Source organism: Eubalaena glacialis, chromosome 17 (genome assembly GCF_028564815.1).
Source record: "Eubalaena glacialis isolate mEubGla1 chromosome 17, mEubGla1.1.hap2.+ XY, whole genome shotgun sequence".
Taxonomy (NCBI): domain Eukaryota; kingdom Metazoa; phylum Chordata; class Mammalia; order Artiodactyla; family Balaenidae; genus Eubalaena; species Eubalaena glacialis.
The window spans coordinates 63,164,988-63,187,625 of NC_083732.1; the positions used below are offsets into that span (position 1 = coordinate 63,164,988).

A 22,638-nucleotide genomic window follows, 5' to 3' on the forward strand; every position below is an offset into this window, starting at 1 on the left:
GTATCCCATGATGTCATAAGAAATTGGCTAGTCTCAAAGGTAAAGAGTTAAACTAAAGTTTTTAAGTCAAACCAAAAGGAGCTCAAAATCATGTGGGGTGCTGAAAGTGCCTGCAAAGTTGAAGCAGCTGTGATATGCAGTGCTTGTAGACCTGTAAAGACTTACATCTTTTTCCTAAGAACGGTGTAATGTCTTTAAAGGTTTTAAGGGGAAGTTATTTGGGTGAACATCACCTTGGCTGCAAGGTGGAGAACAATTGGGAAAGGAGTGGGTATTGATTTGGGCAGAGAAGTTAGAAGGCCATTTCAGTAGTCTCAGTAGACATAATGCTGAGTTAGATTACAGTAGCAGTGATGATAAACTCAAAAGTGGATAGAATTTTTTTAAACCTACTAAAATTCTGGTGGATTTAAAAAGACAAGAAGATGTCAAAGGTGACTACTAGATTTCTATTTATTATGTGATGATGGTACCACTGAGTTAGGGAACATCAAGAGAAGACTTATGGTGAAGGGAAATTGATGAGTTTAGATTTGCATATATTATTTAAATGTCTTTGAGAAATTCAAGAAGAGATATTAGGTAAGAAATTGAACATATAAGTCTGGAGCTAAGAGAAGATAAATGAGCTAGAAATATTAATTAGTAAATAACCTTCATAGAGGAAACTTTAAGTCATTGGCTTGAATGAGATCAGATCACCTAGGGAGAGAACACAGAGTGAAAAGAAGAGAAGACTAAGAACTGAGCTTTAGAAAAAATGGGTAGAAAACATTAAGCTTAAAAAGGAAATGGAGAATAGGTAGTCAGAAATTTGAGGAGATAAAATATTTATTTATTCAACAAATATTGATTGAACACTTTTCACATATAAGGCACTGATCTAGTGGTTAAAATTACAGTTGTAAATACTTTGACAAAGTTTCTTTTTTTTTTTTGTTTACATTAGAGAACCCTAAAATGGGCCATATTTAGATTTATTAAAGTTTCTTTTTTTCTTTCTTTTTTTTTTTTTTTCTTTTGAGCTTATATTCTAGTGGGGGAAGTGCAGATGAAAGGACAGGAGAGTGGAGAAAGACAATAACAAGTAAACAAATAAAAGAATAAGATCTCACACAGAAGGGATTCCTATCATGAAAAATTTTAAAAAAAAGAAAAAAAACCTGTAATGTTCTAGCTAAGAGAAGAGAGTGAAAACATTTCAAGGGGAGAAAGTCATTTACATTTGTGAAGGCTACAAGACATAAAGAATTAGAAGGACTGAAAAAAAAAAAGAATGTATTGATGACTTTATCAAGAATTCTAGAAAAACCTCCTTTGTTCCTTCTTCTGGAAACATAACCCTTTTTTCCTCTGGTAAACTCATTACATCTTGTTCAGATGGGGATTGTCCTGATCAAGCAAAGCAGCAACATGGGTGGACACATCACCCAGATCTGGTCAAACTGTCATATCATCGTGGCTGAGAAATGAATTTGGAGATGGATTCCATTAAAAATTGTGGCAATCAGACTTTCATATAGTGCTATCCTGACCAAGTTTTGGGAAAGACTCTTTCTACTAGGGTTATTCTACCAGAAGGATATAAACCCAGGAATGCTGGCAGCAATTTTCCCTACTATAGTGGGTTGAATAGTACATGCTTCAAATTCATGTTCACCAGGAACCTCAGAACATGACCTTATTTGGAAACACAGTCTTTGAAGATGTAATTCGGTGAGAATCTTGAGGTGAAATATTCCTGAAATAATCCCTAAATCCAATGACTAGTGTTTTTATAAGAAGAGAACAGGACATATAGAGATACATAGGAAAGAAGGCCATGTGAAGATAGAGGTAGAAATTGTAGTGAGGCATTTATGAGCCAAGGAATGCCAGGGATAGCCAGAAGCTATACCAAGCTCGAAGGAGGTAAGGAATGATTCTTCCCTAGAGCCTTCAGAGGATACATGGCCTTGTTGACACCTTGATTTTGGACTTCTGGCTTTCAGAACTGTGAGAGAATAAATTCCTATTCTTTTAAGTCACCCAGCTTGTGGTACTTTGCTATGGCAGCCTTAGAAAACTAATATACCTACTGTGAATAGAGAACTAGGAAAAGTAATAAAGGCAAGAATTAAAAATAGAGCATGGAAAAGAAGCTATAAAAAGACCTGAATAATATTTCTGTGCCCCTGGATCCAAAAGTGTCTACATCACTCCTACTCTTAGAGTTGGCGAACAAATTTACCTTGTTCCTAAGCTAATTTAAATTGATTGTTTTTTGTCTCTTGTATCTGAGGAAAGCTTAAACAGTACAAAATCTTCTGTTGAAAGCTTTTATAGAGAAAACTTACCTTCACAAACAGGAACTTTTCCACTCCAGGTGTTATCAGATCTACACACTCTATGTTCTGTTCCACCTGCTAAGAAGAAGCCAGGCTGGCAGGTATAAATTAATGTATACCCATGGGATGGAAGGTCCATTCCTACTACATTTGCATGAGCAGGAGTTTCTGGCTGTTTACAGCTGTGGGCTATATTAAGAAAAGGGAAAAAATGTTCATTTTTATAGACATGTTAAGAAAATTTTGAGACCGGAGTCACAATATATTTTTATAGGTATGCTAATGCCTTTATATAAATATACCTTTAGTTTTTCTCATGAATCAAGGAAAGCTTATCAATGTAAATGTAAATGTTGTTTTCATAGACTAGCATTTCATAAATGATCATCTGTGGAACACTGGTGGTTGTTAACAGATAAACTGAGAGAAAAAATAAAAGACTAACTCTGGATAATTAAGCTAATAAATGTATACTATATCAACATTTTAGAGAGTCACAATATATATTAGCATTTTAAAGGATCTAATAAGTCCTGCTTAAGATAAGTTTTAAAGTTGATCAAACTCAGATTTTCTATACCAGTTTAGGAAATAATAATATATAATTTTTTATTTATTATATTTATTTTAAATTAAAAAGCATGTCTTCTAAAGGTAAATTCAACCACAATTCAGTACGTTGCTCTGATATTCATATTTCCTAATGTACAATTAGGAAAGTACAATTTAATAAGTACAATTAATAATTTTTTGCATATGGAATTTTCTGGCCATATTTTGGGTCCATATGCTAGCAGTATCTTTTCATCCATTTAATTTTTTGATTCCACTATACCTGCACTTATGACACTCTCTGACCCTGCCGCTCAGTTCACCTGTTTTGTGTCTTATGATGACCATTCCCTTCTTAATCAGAAATAGATGCTACAAAGAATTCTCCCCCTAAGCAAGACAACATTTCTGATCATTTGTTCATGGATATAGACCCTTAAAGATGGTCTCTGAGAAAAAGTGTTCTGTGGACAAATTTGTTCGGAAAAATTTTTTTCCATTTGTTTCCTAGCGGATATGTACTGAGCTATAAATAATAGCTAATATTTTTAACACTATGTGAAAAACATTTTGTTATGTGGTTTATATTTAATATAATTCAGTTAATAAAATTTAATTCTCATTGGGGAAATACTGCTAAGAACAAACACAAATAGTCTGTTTCTGCTACATTCTTAAGCCCCATTATGCACCTATTAGATATTCTGAGATGCTCTGCAGTAACAGAAGCCGTTTAATTTTATTTAAATCATCATATCCCACATGCAGGTCACCAAAGAATCTTGGTTTACTATGAAATACCTAGGTACATCCCACACAGCTGTTCTAAAGTACGTACACACTCTGAGGAATTCTCTTTTAAGGAATTTTGCCGTATTGAAATATAAGCCAGCCAGGCATGTGACATGACTTCTCAGTGGAGTGTTCTGCTGCTTTTCGGTAAACTGAGGATCCACAGGGGCCCCGGGATTATTTGGGTGGTTCTGAACAGGGATGGAGTAAATTCACAGGACTTACTTGGACTTCAGCAAATCCTAAAAGCTAGAAACCATTCTGATGAGTATTTCTATTCCTGCTTACTCTTCATTTTTCTCCCCCGCAAAAAAGATGGAGAGGAAATAAAAAGAGGAAGTAGGAGGGAAAAAAGAGATAACTCACTAGCTAAAATTTATTTCTAACTGTATTCAGAAAAGATTGTTTAGTGATCTTTGTTCTTATTCAATCTGTATAGCAAGTGCTTTCAACTTAGGGTCAGTGCACATTTAGAAGCTCCAGGAAATCCTAAGTAGTATTCAAATTTTTGGTTAAGGTATTCATGCATATATCCTTTCATGGACATTTCTAGTTTTCCTCAGGTTCTCAGAGAGTTTCACAAGTGAAAAAGATTGAGTCACTACTATGTTGGAGCCTCCTGTATCTCACAAGTACTTCAGAGTCATAGGTGCAGATCTATGAACCTAAAAAATAATCATCATCTAAAATTATCTGGTGACCAAACTGAATGCAATTACAAGAGCTTTTCAAAAAGAACAAAATTTTGCCCTGTGCCTTCTGACTTCTTAAAGAATAATGCTCCCCACTAGGCATGGGGGTAGCAGTAAAACACTATATGCATGAATTATATTTTATAATAACCTAAAAAAACAATGCGACATCTCTTTTACATACATATAAGTTTATTTTCACACGTGGAAGAAAAAATGCATATAAATTCTTATCCTTCATAAGTATAATTTTCTTAGCCACAATACTTACGTATGCACTCAGGCTGAATTCCACTCCATGTGAGGTCAGGAAGGCAAGTACGTGTTGTAGACCCTTGGAGAAGATGTCCTTTTTTGCAGTGGAACTGTACAACACTTCCTACCTATAGCAAATTACAGAGAAAAAAACAAATGTCCCAATGCAACTTCAAATACAGCAACAGATAGAAAAAAACATGGAAGAGAAAATGCTTTCAAAAGAAATTCTGCAAGGTAGAGGTTGGAAGGAAAAGAAACTGAAATTAGATTTAAAATAAAATTGGGGAAAAAGACGAAAAAAAAAACTTAGATCTCTTTGTGTGCATATCATCATCAAATACTTGAATACAATGTATACATAGGTGCCAAATATTTGCCATGGTAATTTGAAGAAAATATATGATACCAAAAGGCCAATAAGCTACATATGAATATAAGATAGACAAACAGAGAGTTAAAGACAGATAAATGAAGATGGATAAAGGCAGATACGGAAATAAAGATAGCTAACAACACAAGAGGCAGTGAATATGTAAGACAGTAAATGCAATATGAGATTGGACATAAAGGTGTTTATTGAAGGTTGGATTGGTAACAGAAAAATACAATGGAAGACATGCTATTTGCATTAAGCTTTTAAGGGATGTGTAATTTAGATAAATATATAGAACAATGGTTCTCAAAGTGTGGTCCCCAGACCAGTAACCTCAGCATAACCTAGGAATTTGTTAGAAATGCCAATTCTGGAAACTTAGCTGAGGCCCACTGAATCAGAAACTCTTAGGGTAGCAACCAGCAATTTGTGTTTTAAAAAGCCCTCCAAGTGATTTTAATGCAAACTAACGTTTGAAAACAACTGATATAAGTAGAAAAGATAAGAATATTATGAGAAAATGTCTGGTGGTTAAAACATACATCATATAGTTTAGGAAAAAAGAGAGCACTTTTGATTGGTTATCATAGATAATTTACACAGTGAGCTGGGAATTTGGGAGTAAAGTGGAAAGCTGTGAGATATAGGTAAAAAAGAAAACAGACCCCAGAGGTGTGTATACTCAGCTTTAACTTTGACTCCGATCTTGAATAAGGTATATCTCCTCTTTGAGACTTAACTCTCTCTATATAAAGATGATATTATTTCTCTTGAGACTTAAGGATTAAATAAAATAGAATATATAATTCGCTCCACATGGGCATGGAACATAAGCTTTAAATAAATTCCAGCTATAATTATTAAGTCAGAGACATAATAATCAGTTTCTGAAGACTCTCAAATAGCAGGCTATAGCATTTGAATTTTTAAAATAAAAACATAAAGTTGCTAAAGCTTTCAGAGCAACTAAAATTTATGTAGAAAATAATATCTTTGAAAAATTAAACTAACCACTGTACGGAGAAACTATGAAACAAAAAGAATGATGAACAGTAATTCTAATTATGAGGCTTGAATTGCCACTTTAGATTTGAGTGGATAAAGCTTGACCAACTTGTGGCAATAGACATGGGAAGGAAGTTGTTTACTCAAAATATATTAAAAGGAAAAATCATCAGGATTTATTAAATGATTAGAGGCGGAGGAGAAGATAAGGGGTGTTTAGAGTCTGCCACTTCAGCCTTCCCCAGCATATGGAGTCTGACAATGTTCAATTGCTGTCTTAGGGCTTTTCACATAGACTGTGTTTCCTTTTTTCCCCATTAGTTCCTACTCCCACCTGCTAAAGCAACATGAGGCTAAGCTTAATGTGACATAATTTGATACAAGATTCCACTTGGACCTTGAGACTAGCTATATTCCACCATCTTTCATATTCTCGTTATTACCCAGACCTATGCTACACTTGAAACGTTCAGTTCTAATAGTCATTCTCTTATAACAACCTTTATCCTTCCAGTTATCTCATATTATGCCTTCCATGACAGCATCATCTCTGCATCCAGGAGATCTCTTGTCTTCTTAATGCCCGATTTTGTCCAGGGCTACTACATTGCTCCACTCCAGGGAGCACTCTTCATGCTGTACTCAATATAATCCTTCAAACTGTGCTCCAGAGCATGCCATTCACATACTCCCTGAAGTTGTGCAATATGGTGCTACAGATTTTTACTTCCTCATATAGTTTATACAACTGATCATGTGGACTTTGCAATTCCATCCTTTAGTCAAACTGGCTCTACAAAACCCATCACCTCTACCAATCCAGCAATCTTACTTTAGGCTAGATCTCAGTTAATGGCCAGCCTTCACCCATAAATCTCCCCTCATTTAATCTACCACCAAAGACTGACAATTTTATCTCCTAAATCATTCTCAAACTGTCCCCTTCCCTCTTTTCCCACGTATACATCTTGTTTTAGTCCTCAACATGGTTTCTCAATGGTTCTCAAACTTTAGTAGATAACATAATCACCAGAAGGACTTATCCAAACACAGAGAGCTGAGCCCCCCTCAGGAATTTCTGACTGGGTAATCTGAGGGAGACCCCAAAATCCACATTTCCAACAAGTTCCCAGGTAATACTGCTGCTGCTGGCCAGGGATCACACTTTGAGAATTCCTGTTATAGCCAATTATAATAATCATCTAACTTGTCTCCACTTCTCCAGTCTTGACCCCACTGAATTTATTTTTCACTCTAAAGTCAGAGTGATTTATTCAACATGAAAGTTTTACTTTATCATTATCCTTCTTAAAATCTTTACTGCCTTATCCCGCATAAGATAAAGTTACATTATGTTAACTTGGTGGATAAAAGCTTCCATAAACTGATCACTAGCTGTCTCTAGCATCATCATTGACCACTTACTTTTACTCAAATTGTGCTCATATAATATTGAATTTTTGTAGTTCCCATAATGCATGCATATTTTTACACTGTCCCTCCCACATGGAATGCATTTCCCAACTATTTTTTCCTAGATCTTACCCTAAAAGATTTAGCTCAGACAAAATTTCTAGAAAGCTTTCCCTGCAGGAAGCAGACTAGGAAAGCTGTCTCTTATGTGCTTCATTAGCTCCTTTCAATGTTATCAATATTATCAACCTATCCTATAAAATCATCTATTCCATCTGACCCACACACCAAAATGTTAGCTCCTCTCAGCCAAGGACCATATGTTATTCACCAGTATACACCAAGAGCTTAGAAAAGTGTCTTGAAAATGTTGGAGCAACTGAAGGAATGGGGACTAAGAACTTAGTATAAAATTATTTGATTACTTAAAAAGATTTAACACGTCTATCAGTTTCTTAAAATGTAGTGATATCCCTTCCATACTTTAATTAACATAAAGTTAAATCATTATTTGTTCTTTGAAGAGTACATTTGGGTTATTTCATCAACCTTTATATTAGTAAGGAATGAGAAACATGATGGATTACACTTTTTTTTTTTTACTTCTAAGACTTTTTCCTCATGTCTGTAATCTTTTCTGAAATCACAATAAATACTGCTTTACATATTAACCAGATACCATAGAACTAAAATCTATTTAAAGTTTTTCTATATATCATTAACACATTTAATAACAAAATTTTTGTCAAATTCACAAATACTTATACCTAATATTTAAGATACCTAGAGTTATACAAATTTAGTAACTGATTTTTATTCAGCATTTGTTGTATTCAAATCAATCATCAAAATTTTCTCTAAATATTAGTGAATTAATAATTTTGCCAGTGATAAATCCACTTAATAGTATATTTTACATATCTCTCCATCCTTTTCCAACTTGTCATGTAAATTCCTCTGACTATAAATAATTTCTAACATAAATAATATAATTTGAATATTTGTAGAAAAATAAGTAACATTATAAAATTTTCCATTATATAATTTTAAAAATTCTTGTAAAATAATTTATGTACAATTTTCTGTCAATATTTACTAATAAAAGTGCTATTTGTATAAGCAATTATATACAATGTAAATATTAATTTAAAAAATTTTTATATCAAGATTTTAAAAAATCCATATCAAGTTTTAATTGCAGTTAATGGTTAAATAAAATTTTCTTTAAATTGCCCCAAATTAGCATGTTGTTTACAAATGCATTATAAAATTATAAGACATGTCTAATCAGTAAATATGACTTACCTTCTTTAACTCTTTATTCCCTCTTTTAAATGTTACAGTTCAGTTCCTTAGTCATGAAGTTAGAGATCTAATCATATGATTAATCAAAATTTTAGAAATTTAAAACATTCTGAATAAGATCTATCTTCCCTTTCATGATGTTTTATAGCAAATTACTCTTACTTTGCTAGAATTTTCATCACTGTATTTTTGTGTGTCTGATTTTCAATATCAAATATTTGCTTAACTAGAGTATGCAGTATGGTTCCTAGCAACTTATCAAAATATATATATAATAAAGGCATCAAATATTCATATGCTCCCTCTGTAATATATTTTAAACAACTATTTTATATTAGTATTTTTATTATGTTTATATTAAATACTTTACACAAGAAAAGTTGAGGTAGCTTCTAATAAAATTTTAATACATTAAAATTAATAAAATTTAAGTAGAAAGGCAGGATCATAAAAATGAAAGGATAACACATATACTTTAAGATGAGGTGCAAGGGATTTTCACTGACTGAGCATCAATTTTGGGCCCTGAGCTTCCTGAATGAGAAAAACAGAATTAAGGTGTTTTATCAGTTTTCATTAAAAAGTAATCAGAAGACTTTAATTTTAAATGTTTAATTTTACTTTTTTGTTTTAAAATTCATGTTATGATATTCACCATTTAAGGTAATAAAACACTATGTAACACACCTGCCTCATTCAATGTACTTATGTACTTATTTCAATTATAGACTGGAAGTCATACATAATCACCATGGTTGTTTTGTATTTTTTATTTTGGAAAAGTCATTTAATCTAAAATCATATTTCCATTCATTTCACAGGGATTGTCACATGAACCAACCAAATGTAAGAAAGCCAAGTTTCAGAGGCTACTCAACAGAATCTGTATTTCTTTACAGATATGCTTAGAGATGCAAAGGCACATTTTTTCTTCTTTTGAAGCCTGAAATGGTAAAACGGTTTTGTGAATACCAGGGAAAAAGTTCTATTCTAGTCACAAATTACTTTTTAACTATGAAATTGGATTCTACACACCAGTCAATATTCAATACTGAATTGAAGTTTAAAAGTGCATGATATATGGTTTTAAATAAAACATTAAAGTGCCATTTTAAGTACTTTATTGATATTATATCACACAGTACTTTACAGGTAGCCTAACTTAATTAAACATGTAAATATTTTCTTCTCCCAAATATGAATAAAATGACTTTTAGAGTGCTTTTGAACACTCTAGCATTAGTCTTCTTAGTCTAGTATTAGTATTATTAGTCTAGTATTAGCTAACTGTTTATGAGTTAGATTTTTTTTAACATGATTTTTAATAAGTTAATAAGTACTACAGCTGTAGATAGTAACCATTTGATAAATAGGAACAAAGTTTTAAAATGGTACTTAATTTATATCTTTGATCACTTCAATAGTCAATGAACAGCCTCTCTTATTTCTCTAATCCCCAACCTTCAAATTTTAAAAGCTGTAAAGGCTCAGCAACTGTCAGCTTATGTGGGTTTCTAGAAGAGAGTCTATGTCGTTACATATGTAAATGTGAGCTGTACATACACATACACAAATTCTAATACACATCTACTTAAGAGTCATCAGATGAACCTCTTTTCAGAGGTACAAGGTTGACCCTGGTATATGGATACCCAAGGAAGCTGCTTGTAGGTGTCCGTTTAGATTATTTTGCAGAAATGGTCAATGTAGAATGGTGTTGAATATCTTGGGCTCTCCCAGACTGCTCCAGCTAATCCTGGCATTTCGATTACAATATCAATATTCTGGTTCTCACTGACTACACTAAAGATAACTTTGGCATAAGAGTAATTGCTGCTCTTACATGTGTCTAGGACTGTGCCAAGCCTTTGCTCTCTAAAGCATTCCACCTTGAAAGATGTTTTCATCTTGTAGTGTACTGTAAAATTTTTGTAAAAATATTAGCTGTAAACTTTTTCTGTGATAGATTTTTTCCCCTATTAAGAACTATATTTACCCCTTTTAAAAACAACCCAAAGTTATTCAGTATGGTTTGCCTTTATCTTTTTAACTGCTTCTAGCATTACTTTATAACCAATCCTTTTTTCTTCTAAGAATAGAAGTGTTTCCATTATAAGACCACATTTCAGCCAGGGCTGACTCTGAATGATGTCTGGATTCTCTACATGGCTTCTCTCTCTGCTTTGGGAAGCTCTTTAGTTAGACAAGCACTGTCAGTGGTGAAAGGAAAAAAGCTAATTATTACTTGTTGGAGTCTTGTTTCAGGCATGCTGTAGCTTTGTGCAAGGTCCATTACTCTGCTGCTGTTGTCACTTGGATGCTACATTTACAGAGAAGTGGTTCGGCACCCAGCACACTAGTGATTGCCAAACACATCTGAGCATGTCAAGATGAATTTTTTAAACATTAGCAGAAGGTGTGTGACATAACACCGAGTTGACTTAAAAGAGATGTGGGGCACGGTTGTCTAGGTAACTGATTACTGTCAAGTTTGCCAGATACAATAGATAACTCCCTAGATAGAATACCTAGGACATTCCTTTTAAAGTCAGGTAGCTAAGAAGCTGTTTGGTTTCTTCAGTGTTCTCCACCTACTCGGGTAATATGGTTGCTCATGAAACATTCAATAGTGGGGTGAACTGTGGTTGCCAAGATGGCTACTGTTGTACCCAGGAGTCCTGTATCTATAAAACTGGGTGGTCCAGACTTGCTTTTGGAAACAGAAGCCAGAGAATGAAAGGTGTCAGCAGTCACAAATAGTTGATCATGTTGTCTTTAGTTGATTATTTCTGTCTCCCTACCCCTCAATCAAGGATGCTTTTGTAGTCTCTGTAGTCAAGACAGAGCTTTTTCATAATGGCTATTTTGGTAGGGTTAAATATCTTATGTTTAATACCTTGGAATTAAATACCTAAAATCAGATTAAAAATATTTTATATTTATAATAATTTTACGTAACAAGTCCTAAATCAGTGTAATGTGTCTTCCAAACCCCAGAGCTCAATTTAGAGTAATACAGCAGTTAGTGAAATATTTGTGTTTGGCATTTCCTCCATAATTAATCTGGATGTTGCATCAATCATTTTGATACTTACTCTCCTTACTACTAATATATTTTTAGCTAAAATTGTTCCAGTTTATAATATTTTAGATAAAAAGAGAAATTACTTTGAGTACTTTTTTCAAACACTAGAGTTTTTGTCATCTCTAGCAACAGGTGATATATTCTTATATTTTAGTAATTATATCAATGTCCAAAAATCTACTATATAAATCTTTATAGAAAAGGAGAGTGAACAAAATAAACACATTAAAGAGAAAATTAAGAAATGCAGAGTGCCTCTGCAATTTATAACTTTCCCCTTTCTCTTGTCCCTCCCAGAAGTGGGCTAACTATAGCTATGATTTTATTTAACTCACTACTGGTCACTAGATCAAACCAGAGGTAGATACAAAAGTTGGAACATTTTGATTCTCTCTCTGGATATTTGAAACTGAGATTGCGACAATTAATCACTTGCTGTATGTGGCTGAGATGTAAATAGAAATGATGCACCCTTTGCCATATGGCCAATCTACAGAGAAAGAAAATGAAGTAGATAAATACAGAGTAGTGTAAGAGACTGAGTACTGTTGTCCAGTTCCTAGATTCTAGGCTTGATGAGTCTCACCTAGATCCTTTCTCTTGTAGCCTGGGACACACCTACACATGGCTTTTAATGACTTTAGGTTGAAGCTAGCTCAAAATAAATTTTCTTACTTGTAAGTAAGAGTTTTTGGTCAACCAGTAGAGAAGTCTTTTCTAGTTATATAAGGCCATATTTATTTGGAATCGATCTATAAATTGATATTAGTTAGAATTACATAACTTCTTAAATTCTGTTGACTCTATACAGGTTTAGTAAACATAATTTATATATAAATATATAAAATAAGTATATATACAGACATACGCACATATCTGCCATAACCATGTATGAAAGTTGACACCCCTAATTTAACATACTCAGTATATCATTTGTAGTTTTAATAGAAATTAATAGAGATTATACAATTTTATTAGATTTTACCATATCTGAAATCTAGTCTATTCATATTTATCTAGATAGACTATAATGATCTAATGTATGTTTATTAGCTGAATAGTATGAATTCAGGGTTAGTTTAACTTTGTGATAACATTTTTCAATGATTATAATAGAATTCTTAAAATTCAGAGTGAATGACTCTATTCATTTCATTGGATGACTATTCTAAACTCAATCTTACTTATTTCAATTTCCATTATCTCAAAGGGTATTTCCTAAAAAGGACTCAGATTCTTCAGAAAATCATCTGATTTAGTGTACAGACACTGACATCAAAATTCTGTATTCTGTAAAAATACTGCCATTGACTTGCTCTGTGATCAAAGCCAAGTCATGTGCTGTTTCAGTTTCTTGGTCTATATGATGAGGTCTAATACTGTTTAGCTAGTTCATTTTTCAAGATCTCGATCAACTGATAAAACATTTTATGGAGATATGAATCTAAAGTTTTCTGAAAACACCAACATAATAGAGACCGAGATGCTTTTTCACACTTTTGTATTGCCTAGACAGGCCTGAGGCAAACAGGAAGAATTGGAAAAGCTATCAAATCAATGTTCATACTGTGCCTGAACTGTAGATAAATGGAAACTATTTTTAGGAACAAAAATATGGCACGTGTTATGAGTACTTCCTTTAGAAATGAATGTTCTTCGGGTTCACACTGAATTCCACACAAAATAGCACAATTTAGAAAATCCTGTGACACAAGGCAATTGGGTAGCATCTAAACTGGCTATTTCCTTTTGGAATTGGTATGCACTTTGGCTCCCCTTAGGCCCCTGTAATGAAAATCTTGCTGAATCTCTACATAAAATCTAAACTGGAATAAGAGAGAAAACAAAGTCAGCCACACGTGACTGGGCATGTTAAAGAATTCTAATATTACAATCCAACTATGTGTTGTATAATAATAGGTTACAGTTAAATTATTTTTTCAGAAATTTCCCACATCAATGAAAATGTTTAAAAATTATCTTAGTATTATATACATATTATAAGAAAAAAGTCTTTTAGTCTTATTGCCTTCTTGAATAACCATATTTTTATATATTTGGTAACTCTTTGCCTCAGAAGTTTCTCTTTAAACCTCTTTTGAGGCAGGAGATAGATGGGCCTCAGGCTGAACAGGTTCTCTCCTATGGACAGAAACTCCATAATAGCAGAAACTCCATAAAAGCAGGATGACGGAGGGGGCTGGGCCCTTCCCAGATAGAAGATAAGAGACCACATATTCCTCATTCTCGAAGTCAAGGAGACCTCCCCAACTACACATGCGCAGAAAGGCTCCTTGGAGGTCAAAAAGGGAGGGGAAGCCACCCCATAGTAAGTGATGCCAACTACCCATAGCCCTCTTCACTAGAATCCATCTTGGCTAAGAGATGTGCACGCACACAGGGGAGGACCCTGAGATAAACCAAATACGGACTCAGAACCAGGCAAAACAAGATGATTGGTCAAAGGAAACCCGGAAGAAATGTCCCATAAAACTGATTCAAACTGCCACTAGGGTGCAGATCTCTCTCTCTGAGCCCGCCCGTGTGTCTTTCCACACATACTGTACTCATTTTCCTCCTAATAAACACTTCAGTTGCTTCACTACTTTCTGTCTTATGTGGAAATTCGTTTCTTCATAGCTGACAGGCCAGGGCCTTGTCACTGGCCACTGATCCCTGGTGGTCTGGTGGCTAGGATTCCGCGCTCTCACTGCCGCTGCCTGACCTCAATCTCTGGTGGGGAGCCGAAATCCTGCTTTAAGCCGCTGCAGGCCGAGGTCACCCAGATCACTTTCATCTACACTTTTCCTCATTGTCCCCATATCTTCCTGTAGAGGTTACCCATTTACTCCCTCACTTAATATTTCTCTTACATACTAGCTACTGCTTACAGATTTTCCTATGCTCACAGCTCTCTCCAATTTTTATTTTATCCTCATGGTCAGGCTATATCTTGAAGCATATATTCCTTCTAATTTCTTTTTATTTCCACTCTTTCGTTTCCTGTTACCTTTTTTAAAAGGTGTTTTTGAATGCAGATATAAGCATGACTTTTTTTTCTGTTTGCATTAACAGGATTTGTGCACATGAACCAAAGATCTAGCTTATATTAAATGGAAATATTTAAAGTATCCATTTGATGAAATAACTCAGACAACAGAAAGACAAATACAATATGATCTCACTTATATGTGGAATCTAAAACAACAACAAAAACCCGAACTCACATAAAAAGAGATCAGATCTGTGGTTACCAGAGCAGTGGCGGGGGGAGGGGGCAGGATTGAAGGAAGGTAGTGAAAAGGTGTAAACTTCTAGTTATAAGATATATAAGTACTAGATATGTAATATATAACAGTGATGAGTATAGTTAACACTCCTGTATTGTATATAGGAAAGTTGTTAAGAGAGTAGGTCCTAATAATTCTTATCACAAGGAATTTTTTTTCTTTTTTGCTTTTTTTAATTGTATGTATATGAGATAATGGAGGACATACTCTCTGGATTGCTAACTAAAATTACTGCAGTAATCATTCACAATATGTATGTCAAACCATTGTGCTGTACACTTTAAACTTATACAGTGATGTATGTCAATTATATCTCAATAAAACTGGAAAAAAATAATGATAAAAAAGTACCCACTTGAAATCCAAATGTACTGTTTTGAGATCCATGACGTGGCACTCCTGGGTTTTCACATGAGGTACGGGTGGGTTCTAAAATAAAGATGAAAAACGTGATATTCCTTTAAAATTTACAGTTTTATTTAAATGTATATTTCTCCCACATAAAATAATTTTAAGAGATCTAGGGTTTAATGAAAGAGCCCTGGGTAATAATGAAGAGTAAAATCTAATAACGTATCTCCATGAACAGAAGCCTGCTAATCTTAAAGCAGGAAATTCAGGTAGACTGCAGTTTATATGAATTATGCAATTCTTGAACTTTGAACCCTTCTAATATAAAACCACTTGACATCCAACTAACTCTGTGAATAAAAAGTTAAGGGAAGGGGCTGGGGAGGGATGAGAGGGGGTGAGCGAGTCTAAGGATAATGAAATAATCAGTGACTGAAACCATTTTCCCATCATCCTTTGTTCTGAACATTCTCTGTGCCCTTTCAGATACCCATCTTTTTCATTTTAAACCCCAGTCTTTCACTTGAAAGATTTTATTGTATAAAAAGTTCCACAGGTCAAAAATTTAGAGGAAAATGAGTATTTGGTCCAAAAAAGGAAAAATAATCAAGATTTTAGGGCTTTTATTTTTTCTTTTGTAATTGTGTAAAAAATGGAAAAAAAAAACCACATAAAAAGCAGAATTTTAATGTGAAGACATTTTTTGCTATAATCATTAGTTTTAGAGGCATTGTTAGTTTAGCGTGTGTGCAGAGTCCATTTCCCACATCTTTCCTCAAGTATCTTCTATTTTTATCATGAATTCCCTTTTAATCAACTGTAGGTTATTTAAAATAAATTCCTACAACTTAACGGAAAAAAAAAAAAAAAAAAAAAAGTTAAGGGAAAATGAAGGATATGAAAGAGGAACACATACATAAAACATTTGCTCAACGACTTTACTAAGTTATAATATCAAGTAGGGTTATATTCGCTTCAAGAAATAAATTATTTTTCCAGAAACAGGACTTAGTTATTTGCATTTTTCACTGACACCTGTAGGAGATTCAGGCATAAAAATGGTAGGGCTGGTAGTCTCTGATTTGGCTAGCTTGTATGACAGGTTATTTGGTTAGTTTATTCAATGTGGAATTTAATTTTAGGAGAAAAGGGAACACTCATACACTGTTGGTGGGAATGTAAATTGGTGCAGCTGCTGTGAAAAACAGTATGAAGGTTTCTCAAAAGTTAAAAACAGAACTGCCCTATGACCCAGCAATTCCACTCCTGGGTATATACCCCCCCAAAAACTAAAACACTAAATCAAAAAGATACATATACCCCAATGTTCATAGCAGTGTTATTTACAATTTCCAAGATATGGAAGCAACCTAAATGTCCATTAACAGATAAAAAGATAAAGAAGATATGGTATATATATATATATGTGTGTGTGTATATATATATATATATATATACACATATATATAGAATAGAATACTATGCAGCTATAGCAAAGAATGAAATTTTGCCATTTGCAGCAACATGGATGGACCTGGAGGGTATTATGCTAAGTGAAATAAGTCAGAGAAAGACAAATACCAAAATACTGTATGATATCACTTATATGTGAAATCTAAAAAATACAACTAGTGAATATAACAAAATAGAAGCAGACTCACAGATATAGAGAACAATCTAGTGGTTACCAGTGGAGAGAGGGAAGGAGGGAGGGGAAAAATAGGGGTAGGGGATTAAGAAGTCCAAACTACTATATAATAATCTATAAGGATATACTGTACAACACAGGACACATAGCCAATATTTTATAATAACTATAAATGGAGTATAACCTTTAAAAATTATGAATCACTATACTGAACACCTGTAAGTTACACAATTTTGTACATCAACTATACTTCAATAAAAAATATGACAATAAAACACAAAAAAATTTAGGATTACAGAAATGTACTTAGAGCCATTTTGAAATCAAAGTACCTTTTTAATATTTTTGAAGCAAGTCTAATTTCACTTGAATATGCTTTATTAACTATAAAGCTCTATACAAATGTTAGTACTGATATTTCATGATATTAATCTGGAAGCTTTTTTCCTTTTCATTTTACTGATAAACAGGGAAACTATTTTAAGCGTTTATTCTAGAAGTTTTACACACTAAAAATAATATATGTTTAACAATATTAATTTTCAGTGCCTTCCAATGGCTTCTATATTTTACATTTGTTTTTCACATTTAGCCAACTATAGTTTATAGGATAAAGAAAACCATTAAACCTCCCTACTATCTATTAATTCCCAAATTACTGAGCATTATCGATCTTTAATTAATATTACCTATGCAGTGAGGTGATGAACCACTCCAAGTGCCATCTGCTTGACATATTCTGGTGCTAGATCCCACTAATATGAAAGGAGAATTGCAGCTGAATGAAACCTCTGACTGGTATATAAAGCTTTTGCCTTCTCTTTTCCCTTGGGCAGGTATACCAGGGTCACCACAAAACTTTGCTGGAAGTGAAAAGAAAGACAATTATACAGTGATTTAGATTCATCAGAGTAAACAGTTCAGAAAAATGATGAAAATAACTGAAATACTGCACTAAAGTGACATGCTATCCATGTTAATCTATCCCAATGAAAATTTGTTTAGCTTTTGTCTACATGAATAAATGCTGAATATTCAACTCAGCATAATATTTTTAAAAAATTAGTCTGATCCAAATATTTTTCTACCTAGTAGACCACCTTAACAATCGTAGATTTTTTGGTATTTTTTTGTTCTATATTGACCAGAGTCAAACCACATATTTGTACATATAGGCTACAAAGTTGGAGTGTATTCTTGAAAAGGCATGTGATTCACAGATAGCTCTATCAGAAACAAACAACCATAATGGTCTAGGATATACTCTCCAGATTGCTATGTATTTTTTAATGTATATAAAAGATATAGTTATTTGTTTCAATGATATGTGCTCTGTTGAACACTCGGATCACGTATCCTAGTATCCGAGTATTCGGTTGTCTTCCTCTTCAAAATATTGGCCGGGGTCGGGGGGGTTAGTTTTTTAAAGAGAAAAGAAGGCCATCAGAATCCAGATCCATACAAAACCAAGGAATCTCAATGTTCTACAATCACTGAAGAAATCAACTTGACAATAGTTCTAAACAAATTGATTAGATGATTCCATTCAACATATATTTTTAAAGTACTAAAAAACAGACACTATTCTAGGTAATATTAGGTGCTTGCACTTATTAGTAAACAAAGGTTCCTGCACTTGTGGAGTTTATGCTTTTGTGAGGAAAGCAAACAAACAATAAACATAATTAATAAGTAAAAATGGTAGTATATGGGAAGATAATAAGTCCCATGGGGAAAAATAGTGTGGGCGAAGGACATCAGGACTGTACGTGTGGATGTGCTAGATGGTGAGTAGTGGTAGTGGATTTTAATAAGGTAGCATGGGTGTCTCTCACTGAGAAAAGATTTGGAGGAAAAAAAACATTTAGCCATGTTGATATTGCAAGGGAGAACATTGCCGATAGAGGAAACAGCATTGCCAAAGCCCTGTGCTGGGTCAAATCTAGCATGCTGGAGGAAGAGTAAGGCCGGTGAGACTGGAGCAGAGTAAGCACGCAGAAGTGTAGGAGAGGATGAGATCAGATGGCTTCAAATCTAGTAGATAACTGAGGCAAAGTACATATAGCATGTTTTCAATTTTTTTTTACTGTAGTCAAAAATACATAACATAAAATTTACTATTTTAACTATGTTTTAAAAGTACACTCAATTTTTAAATTTGCAGATTCAGCACCTGAAAGCTTATTCCTCTATAAAGCAAACAGAAATAACCAAATGTTTTTAAGTACAAATGTAGCCTTAAGATAGTTATAGGTTGAGTGACTATAAAATGCATCATTCAAACCAAGACACTTTTGACAGTAAAAGGAGGATTCTAACCAGGATAACAGAATAAACAAGAATTGCTCCAGGAAACCTGGAATAAATGAATACCTTATTTATAGAATACCTTAGTCTCAAACTCAGTGTTCAAAGACCTTCCCTGAAATTCAAGACTCTAAGAGAAACTTGGACTTTAAAGCCTCTTTTTAGAAACATTTTTTTCTTTTAAAACAGTTAAGATGAAAAGTAATCATAAAGTAAATACAAAAATAAAATAAACTGGGTAAATGTTCAAAGTATAGTAACACATGTAAAATAAATATTTATTTATTGTGTTTTGTTTTAATTTTCACCATTTCTTAGATATTGTAAGCCTTAGTGGTACTTGGCATCCAAGCACTTCTAGCAACATAATATCAAACCCCAAAGGCCAGGTTCCTTGTGTTATTAGTCTTTGTATCTCTAGCACATTTTAAATTCAATGGATATTATCAATGGGTATTTCGGCTTTAGCAATCATTTCTATTACTAAGTTATCTCATAGTTATTTTATAATTTACTTCTGAAATGTTTCTCTAGCATATTTCTGCTGAGTCATTCAACTCAGAATCGTATCTTTATTCAATGAAAAAAAGAAAGGAGAGATGCAACCACATAAACTCTTCAATCCCCCCTCCCAGCCCCCCCATCATTCAATCTGTTTTCTATCTTTAGATTTTCATGTACTAAACCAAACAACCTACTGGTGTCAGGTTTAGAGGCTTAAGACACAGGGTTTATCTTCAAAAGGCTTCAGTTCACAGCGATATAAACTTTAAGATAAAAAGGCATAGTTTGAACAGATTTAACAAGAAAAGATTTTCTTCTTTGTTAAATACCTAAAATTATTGAATTTGGCTATTCAATGGATAAGAGAATTGTCTCTTAGGTCTACCTTCTCTGAACTGGAATTCATACTCTGCCATTTACTAGTAATATGACTTTAGGCCACACAATAATGTAGCTGGCCCCCTAAATGATGGCAGAGTTACCCAGTGTCCTTACAATTTGACCTCTCTGAGCCCGTGTCATTATCTATTAAAATGTCATGACTAAACATACTTAGCCAGGAGTTCTATGTACTAAAAATAATATATGTAAAGCAATTGGGACAAAGTGAGCCTTATTATATTTGGATATTTATTACAATTTAAATGTCTATAGTAAGTATTTTATTATTATTTGCATTTTAATAGATCAAAAAATAAAACATTATATCAAGAACCTTCTTGATTGAGATTATTTCATTCATATCAAACAAATTTTACCATAAACTCATCTCTGTAAAATCTCCTTGTCGCTATTTATTCTGAAGTAGCTATAGAATATCTAGTCTCATTCAGAACACATTGGTCTGTTTTAAGATGATCCTTAGCATCAGAATTTTAAGGGTCAATTTGTGTGACATCAGCCTTGAGGCTTGGAGCACACTCTAATAAATCATATTACCTAGAAGGAGCTTCTTTAGATGCTGCATAAATTGAAGTCTAACAGACTACAACTGCAGAAGTAAATTAGTTTTATCTCTCATGCTCAATAAAACTGGTTAGTAATACTCTCTGTACCAAATGTGATATGAATGATCTGATGGGCCAGCAAAATGGTGGTATGCATGCTTAGTATTTGCAACCACTTAATAGGAAGCTCTTCAAATAAACTATCAGGTTTATGATTGGCCTTTTGAAATGAGAAATTTAAAATTAATAATGTAGCTTATTTTTTCCACTTTTTCAGTTATGGGTGGAGCTTTTGCATCACATTTTAAGAGATCCTTTATTACTTCAAGGTCATTTAGGTAGTGTTGTAATATTTAAAAGTTTTACATTTAATTCCCTAATGATTTGACATTGATTTGTTATTTGGTGTGAGACAAAGATTGTGTGTGTGTGTGTGTGTGTGTGTGTAAACGAATTGCATTATTGCATTAATTGAAATGTCCATTCTTTCCCCACTGATTTGTTCTATAATACATCAAGTATCAATAAATGGTTCTGTGCTCTCTATTCTCTAACACTGGTTTACTTTCTATCCCTGCACCAATGCTGTAATGTCTTAATTACTATAGCATTCTAAGTTTGATACCTGCCAAGGACTGCACTACATACCAGAGGTACAACAGTGAACAAAAACAAAAATCTCTGCCTTTAAGGAACATAAACCTGAGTAGAGGACATCACCCAAAAAAATAAGATGTGTAAAATGTATAGTGTGTTTTGCAAACAAAGCAGTTTAGCCTAAAAGTTAGAGCAGAAGAAACATAATGGTTGGATTGCATAAAAAATAGCTACACTGGTAAATGCTGATTTTAATTGAATCTTAATTATGCATGGGGAAGAGCTTAACAATCTCATATTTGTCCTAGCAAAATCTGAAAAAAATTATGTAACAGCTGTAATCACAGTAAAGTAGCTCTAAGAGAGTGAAAACATAATTTTAAGTATGGAAAGTATACTTACGTAAGCACTGTGGTACTTCCCCACTCCAGGTACCATTCCCTACACAGGTCAAAACAGCAGGAAAGGATAGTTCATAGCCTGGAGAACAGATGTAGCTAATACTAAAGCCCCAGTCGAAATTTGTTCCTTCCAACCTTCCATTAGAAATCTGGGGAGGAGTTGGGCAGGTAACAGCTGTAATTACATTAAAAATGATTAGACACAGCTGTTGAAATATCCTGGTGTTAAAAACATAAATATCATTAGAAGAGGCATATGTGCTTAACCTTTTGGAGGACAATATGGTGTGGCATGTTTTATTCTCCTGGTAGTATTCCTGAAACATCCCTGGAATTAGTCCTTCCAGGATGTGACTACTTCTTGGCAACATAATGGCTACTGGTTGTCAGATATTCTCTTACAAAATAACAAGCTTTCTGACATTGAAGGGAAGGCAAAGAGAGGGTGACCTTCTATCCAGTGTACTGCAAATGATAAATTACTGGTTTTATATAAAATTATTTTCCAGTGACATTTAGAAAGACTGAAGAGCTGGGTTGTTTGGCTATATAAAGTGTCAGCATTGTAGCAAGGAATTTGGGAGTAATTCTGTGACATTTTTGAAAACACAGATCATGTATCTCATTAAAATATCCAAATTGGTTCTATCAACCACTTAGATTCATATGCTAAAACTTATTACATAGTTTCTAAATGCGTTATAAAATTTTTAAACATTCATTTTTAAAATTAGGTTGTCCTTGAGCAAAGATGGGTTAGATAAGGTGACAGAGGTGAAGGGAAAAATAGG

General features: G+C 33.6%; 1 protein-coding gene across 3 annotated transcripts in view; it reads right to left on the minus strand.

Annotated features, from left to right (window-relative positions):
- The window catches only part of CSMD3 (CUB and Sushi multiple domains 3), a 1,197,799-nt gene that overhangs the window by 22,985 nt on the left and 1,152,176 nt on the right, over positions 1-22,638 (minus strand). For all 3 annotated transcript variants that reach the window (XM_061171997.1, XM_061171996.1, XM_061171995.1), the window contains 5 exons: positions 21,849-22,022; positions 17,781-17,954; positions 15,448-15,521; positions 4,635-4,746; positions 2,337-2,516 (listed from right to left, as the gene is read on the minus strand). In XM_061171997.1, the coding sequence (XP_061027980.1) occupies positions 2,337-2,516; positions 4,635-4,746; positions 15,448-15,521; positions 17,781-17,954; positions 21,849-22,022 (714 nt within the window). The remainder of the gene's footprint in view (positions 1-2,336; positions 2,517-4,634; positions 4,747-15,447; positions 15,522-17,780; positions 17,955-21,848; positions 22,023-22,638) is intronic.